Below are 19,663 nucleotides of genomic sequence, written 5' to 3' on the forward strand. Positions count from 1 at the left end.
ACCGTTTAAACGGTTCTGGCCGTCTAGTGTTTTTAGTAGAAAACTAATGTGAGTGTGGTAGTAAAATATCAGTGCGTCTTGTAGGGCATTCGTATTTTATTTTTATTGGTGGCTGGGGGCCCTTTGCAACCACGGGGCCCTGGGCTGAAGCCCAAAAAGCCATTAGGTAGATCCGCCACTGGTTGAACAAGAACGATGGTAGTCTTTGATCCTTGATAAAGCGCAGAACTCTGGTAGAAGTATTATTTACTATATTTTTTCAAGCAGGAAATTTCTTGGAATTACCCTCGAGTCCGGGCCGCTCTGAAAACTCCGGGCCCGGGGGAAAAAGTACCCGAAGGTCGGGCCTGTCAACGATTCTCATACTCTGAAGAAAAATCGTGATTTCATCGACTGTTTCCGCACCGACTGTGCTAACTGGCACCAGTTGGATACACTGAGTGAAGACAAGTCCTTCTCCACCTGATCTTTCCAACGCACAACACAGAAGGCTTTCCTGTTCTTCTGCTACCACCAGCTGGAACCGCATCGAATACTTTCAGAGCCGGAGCATTTGTATCCATTCGGACGACATTCCTTAACTGTACTATGTCTATGTCGCCGTGTAGTTCATACAGCTCATTGTTCCATATAGCCTACGATACTCACCGCCACTAATGTGTAAAGGTTCAAAAATCTTTCGCACAATCTTTCTTTGAATCACTCCAAGAGACGCCTCATCGGATATCGCCATCGTCCAAGCTTCTGAAGAAGAAACTATCGCGATATAGTTAAAGCAATTCTATAAAAGTTTGTATTCTTAATCAACCACAAGCAGAGTCATTCATTTCTACTCAAGATTTTTAATATTTCCCCACACCAATGCCAAGCGAAAAGTATGTCCATTTGCAGCTCTCGCCATTCCTCATACATTTTCAACAGCACAGACGAATTTGATACATTTCGCATTACAAATAATTCAGCATTTTTTCGACTATTTGTTTAGGCGCTGGAATTACAATCCTTTTAATGTGATTTTCTACTTTTTTTCCCCACTGGACGCCAAATGAAATGAAGTGCTATCCCGTTTGTAAATTTTTGAGTGTGAAAAATGGCGCAAGAATTTAACTAAAAGATGCAAAAATAAAAAAGAGACCAAATTAAATGGAATGAATGTTCGGTTGCTTGATGAATGTGTTTGGCTGTGTACGTGTATGTGTGTGCAAGTGTGTGAGTGTGCATTTTTTATGAATCATGTAAAAAAATATGAATTTTTGGTGAATGCGTACTAATGCCCTAAAGTAAAAATGCATTAGCAAAACATTGGGTATTTAGAAGCGTCATTTGAAAAAAGCACCAAAGGCAAAAGGAATTTTTCACCGCTGAGTAAATTCGAAGCATTTTTCCCTCTACATACCCGCACATACATACGTACGCACGTACGTATAACTACACTATTCAGCTCAAGTGTTTATGCATAGAGTGTTGCACTAATCCTTGCCTTGCAACGCTAAACGACAATAGCAACGCTCCCGGGAGGAGGTGTGGGGCGCACATTAAAAACAAAAGCTGTGCGAATGATTGTGACGATTTCTGAATAAATGAATAAGTGAAAAATGTGCTAGAGCAAAAAAATGTAAATAGTGAAAAAAATCGACATAAGCAAATGAAAATAGTCAAGTGTGTGTGTGTGTGGGTGTTGGTGGCGTCGAAGACAGGATATCAAAAAATGTTTGTGTTGAAAAATTGTGTACAATTCAAAAAGTTTACGTGCCGCTGCAAAAGTAAGTACAAATAAAAATATGAAATTGCGCATAGCAGCTGTATGAGCCACATTTTGCTATGAAATAGACTATTTTTTTTAAGACTTTTAAGTGACCTTCCATGTTTTTTAAATGAGGTTTTTTTCCTTTGCCTTTTGTAATAATTTAGGTTTTCTTTCGCAACTTTTTAGCAAAACTTTATATTAATTTTTTGTAGAAAAAACAACTTTTTGTTCTTAACAACAAAAGACTCTCTCAGCTTAATATAGTTTTTACTATTAAAAGTAGTTATTTTTTAAATCTAAATACACTTACAACTAACCGAATGCTTATAAATTTCTTCTACAATTATGGCAGTCGATTCGGTTAAAAATCTGCTATGCTTATAATGTAATTAACTCTTAACTGTTGGCATATTTTTACTATATATAAATATTTGAAGTTCTCTCAGCTCGCTCTCTTATTCGCTACTTCGCTCTCTCTAACTCTCTTCGTCGGTTTTGGTTTGAATTGTCGTCATTATAGAGTATTCGCCTTTGCCTTCTCATTTAAAGCACGCCGGTCCCACCTTAAAGCCAAACGCTTGATCCAATCGCGCATAGTCCTGCGGGTAGAAGTCCACCAATGGCAGATAGTTGAGGCGTTGTGTGCGCACCAGCAACACTGTCTCGCCTAGCGTGTTGGGCTTCTGAAAAACGAGAGAAAAATTTAGAATACATTTAAATCTTAAGCGTAGTTCTAAGGCAGTGAATGGTTAACAGTTTTTTATCTTAGAGTGACGGACGCTCAAAATATTTGCCGTCCACGAGAAATTGTAAACATTAAAGATAAGGTTAAGTTATGGTGTAGCGGCAGGCTAATCACCTACCCTGTCAGAAATCAACAACAGTTGAACGAAACCAACGCAAGACTGAACCTTGTCGTGGCCCTATGCTCCCGAGTGGAGTAAACAAGGAAAAACAAAAAAATGGTGGTAGTTGGTCTACACAGCCAACTCACTTAGATCTTACAGGTCCGTTGCTTTTATGAAGCACAGGATTGATCCCATCAGCTCCGACAGGGAATTGGAAAAATAATTTCCCAGAAAACCTGCCCTAATTTTAGCTAAGGCTGGACAATTGCAAAGCAAGGGAGTGCCTCCCAAATACAAGCCACGACTTTCGATATCTCGTCTCTTGAGTAGTTGAAGAGTAGTTTCAATTTCCTTCAATATCTCTGTGCCCCAGAACCTAAATTAGGCTAACCTTGAATACGACACTAATATCAGTTAGGGCTGCCTCCCTAATCTCTGAACTTAGTACAGCCGCATTCATTGATTTGATGACCGCCTGGCTATCCAAGAATATATTTGTAGTAGTTTTTGTTACGAACCAGCAACAAGTGCTACTTTGGATTAAGTAGGCAACTGAGTGGTAAAGTCCTCTCTCGACGAACAAAACTAATACTCTACAACGCTCTCATCATGCGTGTTCTAACGTATGACGCAGAAACTTAGACTATGGCAATATCCGATGAGGTGCCACTTGAAGTGTTTGAGAGAGAGATTCTGCGCAAGATTTTTAGACCTTCGCACGTTGGCAAAGGTGAATATCGCAGGCGATAGGCTTTATGACGACATAGACTTAGCGCAGCGAATAAAGATCCAGCTGCTACGTTGGCTGGGTCATGTCGTCCGAATGGCTCTGAAAGTACTCGATGCGGTACCATCTGGTGGTAGCAGAGGAAGAGGAAAGTCTCCTCTGCGTTGGAAAGACCATGTGAAGAAGGACTTAGCTTGGCATGTCCAACTGGTGCCGGTTAGCACGAGAAAGAAACGACTAGCGCGCTTTGCTAAACTCGGCCAAAATCACATAAGCGGTTATCGCGCAATTAAGAAGAAGAAGTTTTTGTTACGGCATTGGGATATTCAGATACGCAGCCACTTCTTTTTCAGCTTCTGGTAGTCGAACGGATAGTTCCAATCCGAATTCCTTCGAAAATACTCCATATCCAACCTTATCGTCTAGCTTGGAAGCATCTAAAATTTAAATAAAAATTTAATTCCCCCCTTCTCCATGGCCTTGGTGTCTCTCTTCTTCACGGTATGCACGTCTTGAAGAGCCTGTCGAAGGTGAGTCTAGGAGTAGAACAGTCTATTTCTTCTTTGTGACTATTCAGAGTGTGCAAAATAGAGGCGTAGCCAAACCACCGGTCCTCCCATAGCGCCATACTCGCGTCTACTTCTTGGGTTTAAACATTTGTTGAACTTTCTTGAGAGAGCCTTGTGAAATAGAGCTGGTGAAGTTTATTTTTACAAATACCGGATCGACCCGTATTTATATTAGACTAAGGACTATCGCGTTTAAGAAGCAATAAACTTTGTTATGGTAAACAGATGGAGAGGCAGATCTGTATGTGTGATTGCAAAGCTGCGCTCATGGTCTTAGACAGGCGTCCAACCACCTTAAGGCCGTTGAGCCTTGTAAATACAGTCTGAACTGTGTCAGTACACATAACATCCTGATGCTAACGTGTGTCCCGGGACACGTGGGTATCGCGGGTAACGAGACCTCTGACTCTTTAGTTAGGATGGGCTCTGAGTCTAGCTTCTATGAGCGGAGCCTGTTCCGCCATTGAGAGAGGCTGCAGATGGACAAAACTAATGTTATCTTATATATTCGACCGACTATCGCAAATCTTATTCCCTTTCATTAAGTAGAAGGGACTGTAGGCAGCTGATTGGACTGATGACAGGCCACTTTCTATGAGCGAAGCACATGGAAAAGTTAGGCATCTCAAACAGTGCACTCTCGTCCCGACAAAAAAAAATCAAAAAAAGGGCTGTCACTCCAGCAGCATTCCCCAAACTACAAATCGAGGAAAAATTTAAATTTCTCAAAAATTCATAAATGTTATTGACTAAAAAGGTGCACATTTACTCTTAGTAGTATACTCGTGACTGTGCTGATTTTGTCCTTGAACGTAACAAAAAAAATACTTAGATAAACAGTACCAAGGCGCAAAAGAAAATTGTAGAAGCTAGAGCGTTCAACACTACATCAAGAGGAAGACCGAGAGCAAGATGGGCCGACGAACTAGATGCGGACATCAATAAACTTGGAATAAGGTAATGGAAAAAAATCGCAAGCGATCGAGATGTATGGAGGTCCCACGAGCAGCTGACCGGAGCTCACAAAGAGCTCTAAGTGTCAAGCGATGATGCTGATGAGTTGGCTCTCAGTCATCAAACAAAGGAGGCATAGGTGACAAGTGGTTCTAGCTCTCTTATCAAGAGCGCTGGAAAGATATGGTCTGAGAAGCTGGTCGAATATAAAAGAGGCTGGTCTGATTTATAGATCGCTGAATTTTGCTAGAATAAAGGTCAAGTTTCAAGTAGATCAAAAATTACACCGATTTTTGTGAAATTTTTTCCGAACACGATCTTGTGCATTTTCGCCATTTAACGCCTACTCAAAATTTTTTTATATGGAAGAAAACACCCAATACCGTCAGCAGAAAAAAATGTGAAAAATCAAAGCGATTTCTGAGCCACTTGAAAATTAGACTGAACTGAAGATATCATCAGTATTATTCGCATTCGCCTTCATTATGCTCATGTTTTTTTACATTCAAATTTTGTTGTCACTTGAAAGCCAAATTTTTGCCTCTACCTCAAACTCCTCTAAACACGAACTTTCCCCATAAAAAAAGATATTTAATTTACCTGACACTCATCCCGCAACACTTCGGGTTGTATAGGCGTGCCTTCGCGTGCGATTTCCATTTCGTTTTCGCCCAACAGCCGCAGCGCCTTCGTATAGCCACCGTCCGCTTCACTGTACCAAGCCACTGAATTTCTGCATTCATATGTGAAATTCTGATATCCCTCCTCGGCGAGCAAACGCAAGAAGGTCAATTGAACTGTGCCCACACCGTCATATGCGATTTTCGCGCCATCACTAAGACGAGAGTACCAGTCTGGGCTGCCAGATGAACGCCGCGGCACCACTGGCGCTTCGGCAGTGTGTGCGTCTGGGTAAATGCATGTCTCACCGTCGGCGCTCATGTTGCAGTACACGTAGATGGCATCATCGGGCATGCCTGCATTCGGATCGATCCAGTACCAGCCGTTCTCGAATTGTGGATGTGCATAGTGCAGATCACGGCACGTACGCACCGGGTTGTCTTGTGTACCGGTTGGTTTGCGCATCCGATCCATTTCTTGTCGCATGCTGTAGATGGCGCTGTACATGTCCACCAATTTGCCACTCGAATCGCTATGAGCGCTGGGTTTCTTTTTTCGCCTTCTTTTTGTTTTCTTGTGCTGCTCGGTGTTGGTTTGTTCGTGTGGCGAAAATACACCCATTATTTCATTGAAGTCATCATCTTCCTCGAAAGGCACTAAATCGTCGAGTATATCAACATCGCGTCGTCTTCGTATTTCCGCTTTTGTGGTGGAGTATTGTTGCATTTGGAAAAGCAGTTCGGGTGGTATTAGTGGTGCCTCAGCTGGTGCGCCAGGCGGTCCAGCTGGTCCTGGTGGTCCCATGTCACCTTTATTGCCAGCTGGTCCTTCTGTTCCTTTCGGTCCGGGCGGTCCGTTTGTTCCAGGTGGTCCCTGTGGGCCATCATTGCCCTTGGGTCCAATGGGTCCTACTAACCCTGGTTCGCCTTTGCGTCCTTCTGGTCCATGTGGTCCACGAAAACCGCGATCACCTTTCTCGCCTTGATCACCCTTCAGGCCCACCATACCTAACTCTCCACGATGTCCTTTTGGACCACGTCTGCCGCGGTCACCTTTGGGTCCTGCCGGTCCGGGTTCACCAATGCTGCCCTCCTTTCCTGGCACTCCCTCTGGACCTGGCACACCTGTTTCACCAACTTCGCCTGGCAGCCCTCTCCTACCTGGCGGCCCTTGCAAACCTGGTAGACCCTGCGGACCTAAAATTCCTTGTGGACCCTGCGATCCCAGATCCCCTTTATCTCCTTTATCGCCAATCGGTCCGGGACTGCCTTGCAAACCTGCAGGTCCTTCTGGCCCTTGCCGTCCTGGTGGGCCTGGCTCCCCAATCCTACCTTCCGGACCCATATCTCCGATTGGGCCTTGCTCGCCAGGTTTACCATCTTCGCCAACAGCTCCTACGTCGCCTTTTGGACCCATCAAACCCGGTTCGCCTCTTGCGCCTGGATAGCCGCGTGGCCCCACAGCTCCTTTTGGACCCTCCTGGCCCTGCATGCCTATACGGCCAGGTGGGCCAATTGGTCCAGATTTGCCTTGTTCTCCTTTGGGTCCTGCTGGCCCTGTCTCGCCTGGTTTACCTGTAGGACCTACTGCTCCTGGTGGTCCTTGAGGACCATCTGCTCCGGTTATTCCTTGTGGGCCATGTGGTCCCGGTTTCCCTTGCTGTCCAGGAGCACCTTCAATTAAACTGCTCTTATTACTTGCCTTTTAAAAGTATATGAAAGAAATTGTGTACCTTTCAATCCTCGTCTGCCTTGCTCTCCTGGAGAACCCGGAGGTCCTATTGGGCCCATTAGTCCATCATCACCTCGCTCACCCTTAAGGCCAGCTGGTCCTGGCAAACCTTGAATGCCTGGTTTTCCTAGTGGTCCTGGTGGACCTGGTTTCCCATCTTCTCCTTTTATGCCTCTTCGCCCAGCTTCTCCTGGTGGGCCCTTTTCTCCTGGTGGTCCAGGTGGTCCAGACTCTCCGCGCGGTCCCTGGGCTCCTGTTGAGCCAATTGGACCCTAAAGCATATTTATATTGCATTTACTAAATTAATTTTAAGGTAATTATTTTTTACTCACAATTTCGCCTCTATTTCCTTTCAAACCCTTTTCACCAGGCGGCCCGGTCTCTCCTTTATCACCATCTTCTCCAGGCGTGCCTTGTGGACCTGGTGGTCCTGGTAAACCTCGCATACCAGTTAAACCGTCTCTACCAGATGGTCCGATAGGTCCTTTATCTCCGGGTTCACCTTTGGCCCCTGGTGAGCCGGCACTACCCGGTGGTCCTGGGTTTCCAGGTGGACCTTGTGCACCAGGATGACCTGGTTCGCCCGTCTGACCCTTGTCACCAGGATATCCGGGACCACCTAGCAAACCTTGCTCTCCTTTAAGCCCGGGAAGTCCTGGTTGCCCTTGATGGCCACGCTCTCCGGGGAATCCAGGAAGTCCGGTAGGACCTTGTGGCCCGGGTAGTCCAATTGGCCCGATTGGGCCGGGGGGGCCTTCTTTGCCAGCCTCGCCCGGTAAACCGGCTTCTCCCGGCAAACCTGGAAGGCCTGGTATACCGGGTTCGCCGATAGGACCTAGCTCACCAGGAGCACCACGTGGACCTATGACGCCAGACTCTCCAGGAGGCCCGGGTTTTCCTGGTTCTCCCTAAAATATTGAAATAAATATTAATAATTCAAGCTCATGTTGATTCAACTTACAGGTTGTCCCCGCTCGCCAGGAGGGCCCATGACACCATTTTTGCCATCTGCGCCTGGTGAACCCGGCAAACCAATAAAACCACGAGGACCCTCTGTACCCTGAGGTCCAGTTTCGCCTTGAAGACCGGGTGCACCTGGTTGGCCTGTGTCGCCTTTTGGACCTGGACTGCCATCACCACCTCGTCTTCCTCTTGAACCACGAAAACCTCTAGGACCCATCTCACCGCGCTCACCTGATTGCCCTTGTAACCCTCGCTCGCCTTTTATACCCACTGGCCCTGCAGTACCAGTCGCTCCTTTATCACCCTTATCACCAGACGGACCAGGGTAACCTTGAAATCCTTGTGGCCCCTGTTTGCCCTTTTCGCCGGTTGAGCCTTGTGATCCTGTTTCACCTCGAGGACCTTCAAAACCTTTTGGACCTTCGGGACCTTCTGGACCTGGACTGCCGGGTGCACCAGGAGTTCCACGTTCACCAGGCAAACCAGCATCACCTTTTTCACCATCTAACCCTCTTTCGCCATTATCACCTTTATCACCTGGTGAACCGCGTTGACCATCATCACCTTTGAGACCACGAGGACCAGGAAAACCTACAGGTCCTTGAACACCCTGCATGCCTTGGTCACCTTTTGGACCGATTGCGCCCGGTGTACCCGCATGACCTGGAGCACCATCAGCTCCAGGCAAACCAGGAAGGCCAGGTTTACCGGGTGGTCCAGCTATGCCTGGTGGACCAAGATTGCCTTGCGGACCAGGTGCCCCAGGAGGACCATTTGCACCAATTTGTCCTGGAGGGCCAGATGGGCCCATTAAACCAGTGCTGCCCTTGGCACCTTGGGGTCCTTCTGCACCCTGCAAGCCTGGATTACCAGCAGGACCTGGGAAACCGCGCGGTCCTGGAAATCCACGAGGACCCTACAGTTAGATGCAATAAAAATTTATGTTAAATTAACTAAAAATTAATTTTTCAGTAAACTTACCAATTCACCTGGTAAACCAGGCAAACCTGGCGGACCCTCTTCTCCCGGGTGACCTTCGACACCTTGTTGACCCTTTTCACCAGTTATACCTGGCAAACCTCGATGTCCCTTTTCACCTGGCAAACCAATCGGACCCATTCGTCCGATTTCACCTTTCGGTCCCTGTGGTCCCACAGAGCCACGTTCACCATCTCTTCCAGAACGACCGCGTCGTCCATCACGGCCCGGCGAACCAACAGGTCCACGCAAACCACGTAAGCCCTGTCGAAGGTAAACATTCTAAACGTTAGGTCAATATGCTAAATGAGGCGAATGGAAAAAAATTTAATTACCGGTTCACCAACATCGCCGGGTTCACCCTTATCGCCACGCTGACCGGGCACACCAGGGGGGCCTGGCAGTCCTGTAAGACCCATAGGACCTTCCGGACCACGTAAAGCCATCTGAAAGCAATAGGCGTATAAAAAAATTTGAAATAAAATTGCAATGTTCTCGAATACTTGCCATGTGCTGGGATATCATTTGCCTTAGGGCTTCAGCTTGTGAGTCTGGACCCTTCTCATTGCCCCCTTGGGCATGCTGTGACAATAAATATCAGATATTTAGATGTTCAGATTTTTTATTTATTTATTAATAACACCTACCGGAACAACAAAAACATGCCCTGGTGGTCCTTGAATACCTGGAGTGCCAGCCAAGCCATCGCGGCCAGCTTCACCCTTATAGCCCGGTTCGCCTGGTGGTCCTGGAGTGCCAGTATAGCCCCTCGGACCGGGGTAGCAGATTGTATTACCACCGCCGATGACATAACTTGGATCTGTAGAATTCGTTCTCGAGCCGTTTTTACGCCTATCTGGCTTACGATTAACATCTGTTGCGTCAGCATCCGTGGAGTTCACACGACGTTCTTTTGCATCATCGTCTACCTGCTTCCTTGTATCTTTATTATCGGTGTCATCAATTGTGTCAGGAGCTTCAAGTGTCGTGGGTGTTGTAAGATCTACGTATGTGTTAAAATCTACACCTTCATTACCCTCAATGGCATAATCCTCAAAACCTTGCTCATCGAATGGTAGCGCAGCACTTGCACTGCCGGTAGCGCCAGATTCAGCAGAATTTCCGCCAAGCGGGAATCCATTACCCGCACTGCCGCCAGTACCATAAGCTCCCAACTCTTGACCATTTTGAGCCTCGCCTACTTGAAGGTTTCCAACTAAACCTCCTGCATTAACCATTGGGGTAGATTCATAGCTTCGGGAACTGGTGATTTGGAAATGTGGTGCATTCGCTTGCGAGCTGCTGCCTACACCACTAATCCGTTCACTTGCCGCTCCACCAGCTACGCTCCTTCCACCATCACCAATACCCAGCGCAGATCTGCTCAAATCAATGCCTTCCGCACCACCACTTCCCTGACCAGTACTGCTGCTGCTGCTCGATGATGACCACGACCAACTGCCACCTGTACGTCTGCCACCATCTGCATCACCACCTACACCGCTTACGTACCGCTCCATCGTAAAGCTGCCTTGTTGCATACACGGTGTCGCATACCGCGTGCACACCTCATAACCCGCATCTGGACTATCTACAATGGCCATCAGTTGCACATCGCCGGTAAAAAATCCCTCGTCATTTGTCATTTGTACGCCGGTAAGTATTAGCCCATTTGTAGCGATAGTACTGCCGCGAGAACGTTCCAAACGTCGCGTCACCTGTTTCGTACAATCCACTACCAAAGTTGCCGCCTTCCCCTTTACACTTACACCGATGCGATGCCAATTCGTGTCACTAAAGCCAATGCCAAAATTAATGGTATTACGTTGATTGAATGTAGCATCGGTTTGTTCATAACTAAGACTAATCTCTTTGCCCAGATTAAGCGAGAGCACCTCCTCACTCTCGTCCGAATATATAGTGAAAACGGGCGCTTTTGTTGGGTTCGTTTGATTACTGCGCAGAGCCAAAATGATTGAAAAGTCCGTAGGAAAGCCATTAGGGAAGGATTGTGCGGTTTGTACGGTGAGTATGGCATCTTTGGTGATGCGAAAAGCCGGCGTACTGTACACCTGATAGGGATTACGTTCGTTGCCGCAGATACCCGGCACTCCAATGATGCCGGGCGGCAGATCGGGTAGGCCGAATTCGCGAATCAAGTCCACAAAGCTATCTGAAATGAGAATGCATGAAAATTACTAAGATGCATAAAAAAAGTTTTGTCATAATTTTTTAGCGCTTGAAACGCTAAAGTTTTACTTAATATACGAGTTTGCCTATTTAGAGCCAAATTGTGTCAAGTTACTCTTTGCATTACTTCTGCAATGTGAACCAAAAATGAAAGAGTTTCGCTTAAGGGGGGAGCCTGCTTTAGAGGCTTCAAAAAATCGATTTTTTTTTTGCATAAATGTATTCCCAAACTATCCAAGATAGTGCCCTCAAAATTTCAGAAACAAATTCAAAATATTTTTGGAGTTACAGAAGAAATTGTGAGCAAGCAACGATACATACGATATACGAGCGGCCGGTTTGCCCGAAATGCGATTTCTCGGTTTTTTATTTTTACAAGTTTTCCTAATTGGCGGGAAAGATAGGGAAAAAGTTCCTATCAAAACGAGATAACATTAATTGTATTCGGAATTAAATTATCTTGTACCAGGCATAATATGACATATATTTTAATGAAAAAATTTGAGAAGATTGCTGAAATATATAATAATAAAACCTGAAAGTTTCGTTTCAATGGAATATTTCTTTTCTTCCCAAAAAAATCCACGAAAAAATCGATTTTTTGAAGCCTATAAAGCAGGCTCACCCCTTAAACAAGATGGGATCTGTCTACTTAGCTAAGTTACACTTTGACACCGGACTCGGCGGATAAGAGACCACAAGATGATGAAAACTTTACAGTAAAGGGAAGAGAACAGGGGCTCACAGTTCTGCCAGTAAAATCCAATTTCAGTAAAAGAAAATCAGGATATTTGGGTGAGACCACTTCTTCCAGCACAAATAATAGGATTTTAGAGCTATGAAATTAGAAGAAGAAGAAGAGCTATAAAATTGGAATAAATTAGACATCCTTGCATAGAGATTTTGACATCACAATAGATTCCGCTACTACTTGCGACTATGATTTCCTTCGCTCAGCTTTGGCACATGCTCGAGCTGATCAGCATTTTTCTTCGTATAAAGACCTCGAAAATTGATGGCCTAAAAATATCAGAAGTTCTTCCAGTGCAGAACTCCTGCACTGCCCGAAATATGACTCAAGACTAAAGACATAAATTTCGAATAACCTTTAAAAAAAACAAAAAAATATAATAAAAATAAATAATTAGCGCACTTCTGTTAGGTGTTTGGTTGAGCTCCTTCTCCTATTTGTGGGGTGCAGCTTTATGATGACCTTTTTAAAATACTGCCTTAAATTTTGAAAAAAAAGAACCGTTGTTAACCATTTAAAAATACAAAGAAAGAAAAGTTGAAAGGAAACCATCAAAATCGAACACAATTTAATCTCTTAATTGCTCCCATCGGTGTGTTACATCAAAGGCAGCTAAACAAATCCATGGCCACCTGGCTGTCTAGCGCTTTTCAAGGTACCTACTGATAAAAAATAATAATAATAATCTACTCGAACAACGTTATTTTGTCTTTGACAAATCCAAAGCTTAACTATTCGATTGAAAAATTGGATCACGATGAACGACCTTCAACGCCTTTTGCAGCAATCGATCAGTGACGTCAATGACACACCAATTGGTCATTGGCACAAAAAAGTCGGCAGCGCCTAACAAGATTCTACACATTTGCCACATTTCAAAGCAATGACAGTGATTAGTAAATGCGAGCGAACGTCAAGAATTGAAAAATCAGTTCGATCGATAAACAGAAATGCGGAGTATGCATTGTTATTGTTATTATTATTATTACTTTATTTTTTATTTATTTTTTTGCAGTTTGGATGGATGCATGCAGAGTGCATGAAGTTGCTACTCAATTGATGAGCGCTCCTAATGATTTTCGCAATTTGACAGGTTTTCCAATTTTTTACTCAATATCTTATTAATGAACTCATGTATGTACATTAGGGCGGGGCAATTGGTTCTTAAAAAATATAACTGAGTTTGTTTCACCTTAGCGTAGCTCTAAAATGGATTTCCAGCATTCATATTTTTAATTTTCGTTATTATTCCCCAATCAATTTTATTTTTATGTATAAATAATTCGATTTTTTTAATTTTATAAAAAATTTATAACAGCATACATGTACATATATATTTGATATTTAAAATAACTGTAGCAGGAGATATTACAGGAAGAATTCTATTTAACCTTGCCAAAAGAATACTTCTTTGGAATATACTTTTTCTCATCAATCTCTTATGCATCAATAGTACGCAGTGGCACAGCCTTTGCATATAGTTGCTGACAGAACTAAAGGCCAAACACACCAGAGTGCAAAGCGAAAAGGCACTTGGAAGTGCATCACGCATATACAAATACTTAGACTAAACAAAGGGTTCAGCCTAAATTAAAGAAGGAATGCGGATTGAAGACACCTCAATCATTTTCAAAGTACGATGTGGCCCGCTTATCTTAAATGCCAATAAATTCGGACACGTTTCAAAAATGTGCAGCCTCTGCAATCTGAACGATGAAGAAAATCTGTAGCATTTTATTGGAGGATTTCCTGTACTGGCTGAGTTTAGAAGTATTTATTTTGAAAAAACAGAATCAACAGAAAAATAAATTATAAGCGCATTAAATGGAGAAAACGATGAAAATTTCAAAAAAAAATTTAGGTTTTTTGTATTCAGCTTTACGCTATAGAAATTATTTGATGGCGTAATTTAACTAATTGGTTATTTTATTTATATTTATATCAGGAAAGTGGCAGACGACAAATTGTCATGTCTTATGAACACGTGCATATATTTATATTATAAAAAAATGAATTAAACAATTTTTTTTTTAATTTCTGAAAAATATATATTAGGCCGGGTTGATTTGTGCGGAGGCAAAAAAATCGCCCATTGCTGTGTGAAAATCATATTCTAGGGATCAAAATAAGAAACTTTGCCGAAGGAACCATACCTCTAAAACTAATTCTGATGTCCCCCAATTTGGGTCGAACTTTTTAGTTTCTTTTCTCATGTAAGGGCCAAAAATGGTGATATTTTGAAATGATTGTATATGGAACCCCCCAGGGGAGTTCCAGGGGGTGTGCCACTGGCATGGGTGGATCGGCCGTCCAAAGTTAGTGGGGGTCGGACATACATTTGGACTCGATTGGAGCACTCTAAATGGGTCAAAGTGGGATTTTTCGTTCGACCGAAATTGGGGGACATCAGAATTCGTTTTAGAGGTATGGTTCCTTTGGCAAAGTTTCTTATTTTGATCCCTAGAATACGATTTTCACAGAGCAATGAGCGATTTTTAAATCGACCCGCCCTAATATAGGCTTAGTCAAGAAAAAAAATTCCTACTTCAAGTTTTGAATTTACCCTCCAAATCTTGGCTCAAATTCGAAAACCAGGTTTTCATAAATTGAATCGTATGCGGGTATGTACTTATCCTTAATTTTATATATTTAATTATTAGGTAAAAAATTATATGTGATTCTAAAGAAAACATTTACTGCTTGAAATCGTAGATACACGAATATATTTTTTTTGTCTCCTCTACCAGACCCCATTGTCAGAACCTTTTTTATTTTTTGTGTTGTACATTGTAATTAGACCATTGGATATATTGAATAAATACCATTACATTAGTTGTTGCGTCTTTTATTTTTTCATAAGCTGCCACTTCGTCTTATGATTCATTGGAAAAATCGAAAACAAGTGGGCCACATACTTCAACAGGCACCAGCTGACACCACAGTGTCCCGGTGGTCTAGAAATTTCAAAAAATCTACTTTTTGGGTTTTTTTCGATATTTCGAAATTATAGTATCTTAAGAAGATACTGTGAAATTTTCATGCATAAATTCCCAATATTATAGCTTCTATAGCCCATTAACTAGGTAGAGAGCGGTCGGCGCGCTTATTTATCTCGAAAGGACTTTTTTCGGTCGGGCGGTCGGCCCATTTAACTGAGTCGTCTGAAATTTTAATATGTTGTTCACAATATCAATGGCTATCGCCCGTACTAGACTCATATTATTATTTCATTTATTTCGTATTTTTTTGATTAACAAACTGAAAAAAAAAACGATTTTTAGAGTGTCAAATTCAAAACCGCGCCATTTTGCCAAATATTCTTTCTTTTATTCTAGTACGGGACATAGCTACAGTCATACTGATGAATAATTTTTTTAGTTTTAGTGTTTCAGATAAATAGAAGAGCCAAAATGGACAACACCGTACAGGTCCATTTTTTCGGGAGGTTAAACTTCAGCGCCATTTTTTAAATTATTAAAATTAAAAAAACAAAATGTTTCATTTTTGTATGTAAAAGAAGTTAAATAAAAATCCTAGAAATTTTAAATATTTTCTTTCATTTTTTTTATTGTAAAAAAAAGTTCTAAAAAAAAATACCCTAAATTTTCGAGCCTTAGACCACCGGGAAAATGAAATCGACAATATGTTAAGTAGCGCAGAAACGTTGGAAACCATCAGTGGGTTCGCGGAACAAATTCTCCGTATAAAAAAGCGGGACCGGGACACAGTCAGACAAGCATAGACCTTGTAATAAGGAAGACTGAACGCTACTCTGGAGTAATGCGAAAGCAATTCCAGGGTGGGCGACGGTTCCAAACGAGGGGGAGTTTTTTAGTCCCCGCTCATACCATTGCTGCGACAGTAGGTTTGATGATGCATTAGACATTTTAAGCCCCCTCATCCTAAAAAAAAGTGAAAAACTCTAGATTCTAACTGATGCTATGCTCTTTAGTGGAGAGTTTTGAACAAAAAAACATCTAAAAAATTAATTTCTCGCACTCTTGGGCATTAATAAATAAAATTAAAATATAGAAAGCTTGAAATTCATTTAAGTTTTATGTCTCACAATTTTATCGCAGTCCCCAGTAGAATACTTCAGTCGCCGAAGCAATGCAAAAAAAAATGAAACCCGGCCTAATGTTCACACTGGGTGATCCGAGTGCACATATCTTTTGGAAGCACATGTTATTTTCAAAATTACAGTAATGCATTGTTACAGTAAAAACCATGACGTAGCTAAGTCGTACTAGACAGCGCAGAACCATACTGTGAATGATGTCATGACAATACTTCATCGTATGGTCTTAGTTGTCAAACCGAAAAAAATTTCTTCCGTGGTCGAACATATCAGCTCACGTGACACAAAAAGCATCTGCTATTCTTCTTCAATTTATAAGAAAGATATCAAATGTTGCCGAAAATTTTCGAATAAAATACTTTTCATTGAAATTATGCGAGTTCTAGTTTCGATGCTATTAATGTGGCAAATTTCACAAAAAAAGACAGGAAATGACATGTACAAACGAAATAGTGCAAAGATAGAGATTTGGAGCAAAGTAGTGCCTAAAAAAAGTCCATTCGGAATCACACAAGCAGAAGTTTGGAAGCAGCTGAATAGCAGGAAATGTTCAGAAGCAACGAATTGGTGCCACATTTGCGGCCTTTTTTTCGGAAAAAAATTTTAAATCGTCTGTAAAAACACTAAACATTTTGAGTACGCTTATGGATTAATTTGTCAAACTTTCTAATGAAAACGTCAGATGGCACCTGACAACACTAGAAATATCCATGAAAAGAAATTTAAATATCGAAGGTGATTTTGTGTTATCGGTGGGAGGCCAGAAGGAAGTGATAAATTTAAAACTGGCGAAGCTGGCATTACAAGTGTCACATTGGACTAAACAAAATGCAAGCAAAATCACACTTTATAAGTCCCTCATCATGATTGTCTTATTTCATAGCTTAGAAGTGTTGAAGATCGATCTGATCCAGAGCTCTCCTAAGGATAAAATAATGGTCACATACTGGGCAGAGTTGACTGACTAAAGACTAGTTTCCCTCTTAGCCAACTTATCTGCAAAGCAATTTCCAGGAATACCTCTGTGTCCAGAGAACGTTCGTAATGCACTGCTTAGCCAGCTTATTAAGAATAACTCTACATTTGATTGCTTACAGGCGAAGAAGCTTAAATGGAAACGAAACGCATAAAAATGTTTTCAATATCCAGGATGTTGACTTTATTTGACAGATAATTGTATGGCAATATTGTTTCAACAAAAAATGTCGGGTGTTTGACTACCGCGAGTTTTTTAGAAGCTGCAATTTTCAAACCATCTTCGTAGTAAATTAGTGAATCAGTAAATTAGTCGAATTTGGCTTCAAAGGGCTCAACTGTTTCTGGTTTATGGGCGAGAGACCATAATTCGAGACTTTACATATGTCAAGAGCAAGCAATCATATCGTGCGTAAAAAAGCTAGTTAGATGTAGCCAGCTGCGCTTTGTTAAACTCGTTGAAAATCGCATAGGCGGTTGTCGCGCCCATCAAGAAGAAGAAACTAACCTCAAAAAATTAAAAACTTTCGAATCGACTGTCACAGAAAGGAGTATTGCCAATTTAATCTCTCCACCACTAAAGAAAACAGCACCCATTATTTCGAAATTGAGTTTTGTGCATTTTACTACATTTTTTTTACAAATTACTTACATTTGGACCACCCAGTATATGTGCACATGCATATAAATTTGTAAAAATTTACTTCCATATGAACCTACTCCTATTCTTACAATGTTGCCATCAACGTCAACGTCAACGTCATCGCCATCATAATTTGCAAAATTTCTATGCATGCACTCGTAGTTGACATACTTGGTCGCATGTTCGGCGTCACATCAAGCATACAAAATTTACGACTGATTTGAATTTATATAACAAACAAAAATCGTTCAGTTCATTGCACATAATTTTAACACTTTGGCGATTCGTTTTCCGATATCGTCACGCAGTTGTATGAGTGTGTGTGTGGCCGCAGTCTGTTTGGATAATTAAGCACAAACGATTTGTCTCTTTGGCGTCGATAAAAGTTTGCCGCTTTTTAATGGCTTTGAAACGCACTGACATACACACACACATATGCAAGTGTGTAAATATGTGCGAGTACAGCAATAAATGTAAATATTATCATTATGCGAAAATGGAAGCAATCAGAAATTGGGGAAATTGGGGTGATTGAATTCCAGAGATAAAAATGTCATGCCACATTGCTACCTACTTTTATTTTTGGCTTAAAGCTATGCATAGCTATTTCAAATCTGGGTTAAGTTAGAGATTTGTGACTTTCTGTATTTGTAATTGAATAAAAATATGTACATAAAAAATGAGTAAAATTAAAACAACAATACTCACCATCCTTAGATTCCGCTGCCACTGTTAAGTCGATATCAAAAAATGCCAAGCCAATGACGATGCAGAAGCTAATCTTTATAAATCCATTGAAATGTTTTCGAAGCATGGAATTCCATTGAAAAATCATGTTTCGACTTATTTCTGATGCCGTCCTGATTCACCCAAAAGTCTGGTGAATGCAGCGCATCAAAATAGAAATTTATTGTAAAATTCTAGTTGGTTTCACAAGTTTGTTATGAAAAAGGTGCACAGCATTTTTATAGATTCACAATGTGGGGCGCGCTAAAAATAAATAAATCTATTAAAAATACCTTTGGGATAAAAAATGTTTTTAGAAGACTAAACAGAGTGTTTAGGCTAAAAACCTCCCCTTTTTTTAAGGTGGAAAAAAAGTCAAGTTTAAAGTTAACCGGCCTACGTTGTCAGCAGTTTTCAACTAACTCGTTTGTAAGTAAAAAAAAAAATTCTAAATCATCTTTCTACTACTGAAGACATGAATGCATAGCACAAAGGGCATTAGGGCGATGGCTAGAGATAAATGAGCGATTCCATGTCAAAAGATTTAAGATGATCCTACATTTTTCTGAAAATTTACTTATTTATAGGATTGAGTGTAACGCGAAATAAAATGAATATTAAAACAAAAAGTTCAATTACATCGAAATTCATTCAATTATAGTTCGGAGTTTTTAAAGTCAATTAGCTCTGAGTCTTTTTAAGATTTTTTTTGGAAAAAAATTTAATTTGTTTGTTAAGAAAACTATTTATTTTTATTATTATTATTTTTCTTTTTTGAGCAAAATTTAATTCAATTTGCTTTAAAAAACAATTTAGTTCAATAAAAAAAATCAAAAAGCGGAATAATAAAATACAAAAATAAATTTAAAAAAATGTATTCCAAAAACGATTTAATTTTTTAAAATGCAACAAAAAAAAAAGTTAAAAAAAAAATTCAAAGAAAATAGAGTTCTTAAATTAAAAATTTAAATTCTAGTTATGTCTTTTTGGAATTTTTTTTCTTTACAATTTATCTTCGATTTTTTTTTTTTTGACATTTCGAATTATTGTTTTCATTTATTAATACTCAGTAATGCTTGAAAGTTTCAAAATGTGCCTTCATTAAAAAAATAAAAAAAAAATAAATAATTGGCGCGTACACTTCTGTTAGGTGTTTGGCCGA

The 19,663-nt window shown here is 41.2% G+C and overlaps 1 protein-coding gene across 1 annotated transcript; it reads right to left on the bottom strand.

Moving 5' to 3' along the window:
* Positions 1 to 2,286: 2,286 nt before the first annotated feature.
* Positions 2,287 to 18,610, bottom strand: LOC129247481 (collagen alpha-1(I) chain-like). The gene is made up of 11 exons (XM_054886617.1): positions 18,484 to 18,610; positions 9,786 to 11,311; positions 9,646 to 9,720; positions 9,474 to 9,584; positions 9,142 to 9,402; positions 8,159 to 9,076; positions 7,530 to 8,105; positions 7,199 to 7,469; positions 6,124 to 7,139; positions 5,446 to 6,015; positions 2,287 to 2,430 (listed from the first exon to the last, which is right to left on the bottom strand). The coding sequence occupies exons 1-11, from the start codon at positions 18,608 to 18,610 to the stop codon at positions 2,287 to 2,289; spliced, it is 5,595 nt and encodes a 1,864-aa protein (XP_054742592.1).
* Between the last annotated feature and the right edge of the window lie 1,053 nt (positions 18,611 to 19,663).

Source organism: Anastrepha obliqua, chromosome 5 (assembly GCF_027943255.1).
Source record: "Anastrepha obliqua isolate idAnaObli1 chromosome 5, idAnaObli1_1.0, whole genome shotgun sequence".
In the NCBI taxonomy this organism is placed as follows: Eukaryota; Metazoa; Arthropoda; class Insecta; order Diptera; family Tephritidae; genus Anastrepha; species Anastrepha obliqua.

What these genes read in the sequence shown, in the direction of transcription:
- LOC129247481 (XM_054886617.1), bottom strand. Translation starts at nt 18,610, where the DNA reads ATGATTTTTCAATGGAATTCCATGCTTCGAAAACATTTCAATGGATTT. An exon ending in GGCAGCGGAATCTAAGGATG is followed by an intron (nt 11,312 to 18,483) that starts GTGAGTATTGTT and finishes TTCTCATTTCAG; the next exon opens with ATAGCTTTGTGGACTTGATT. An exon ending in TGTTGCGGGATGAGTGTCAG is followed by an intron (nt 2,431 to 5,445) that starts GTAAATTAAATA and finishes CTCGTTTTTCAG; the next exon opens with AAGCCCAACACGCTAGGCGA.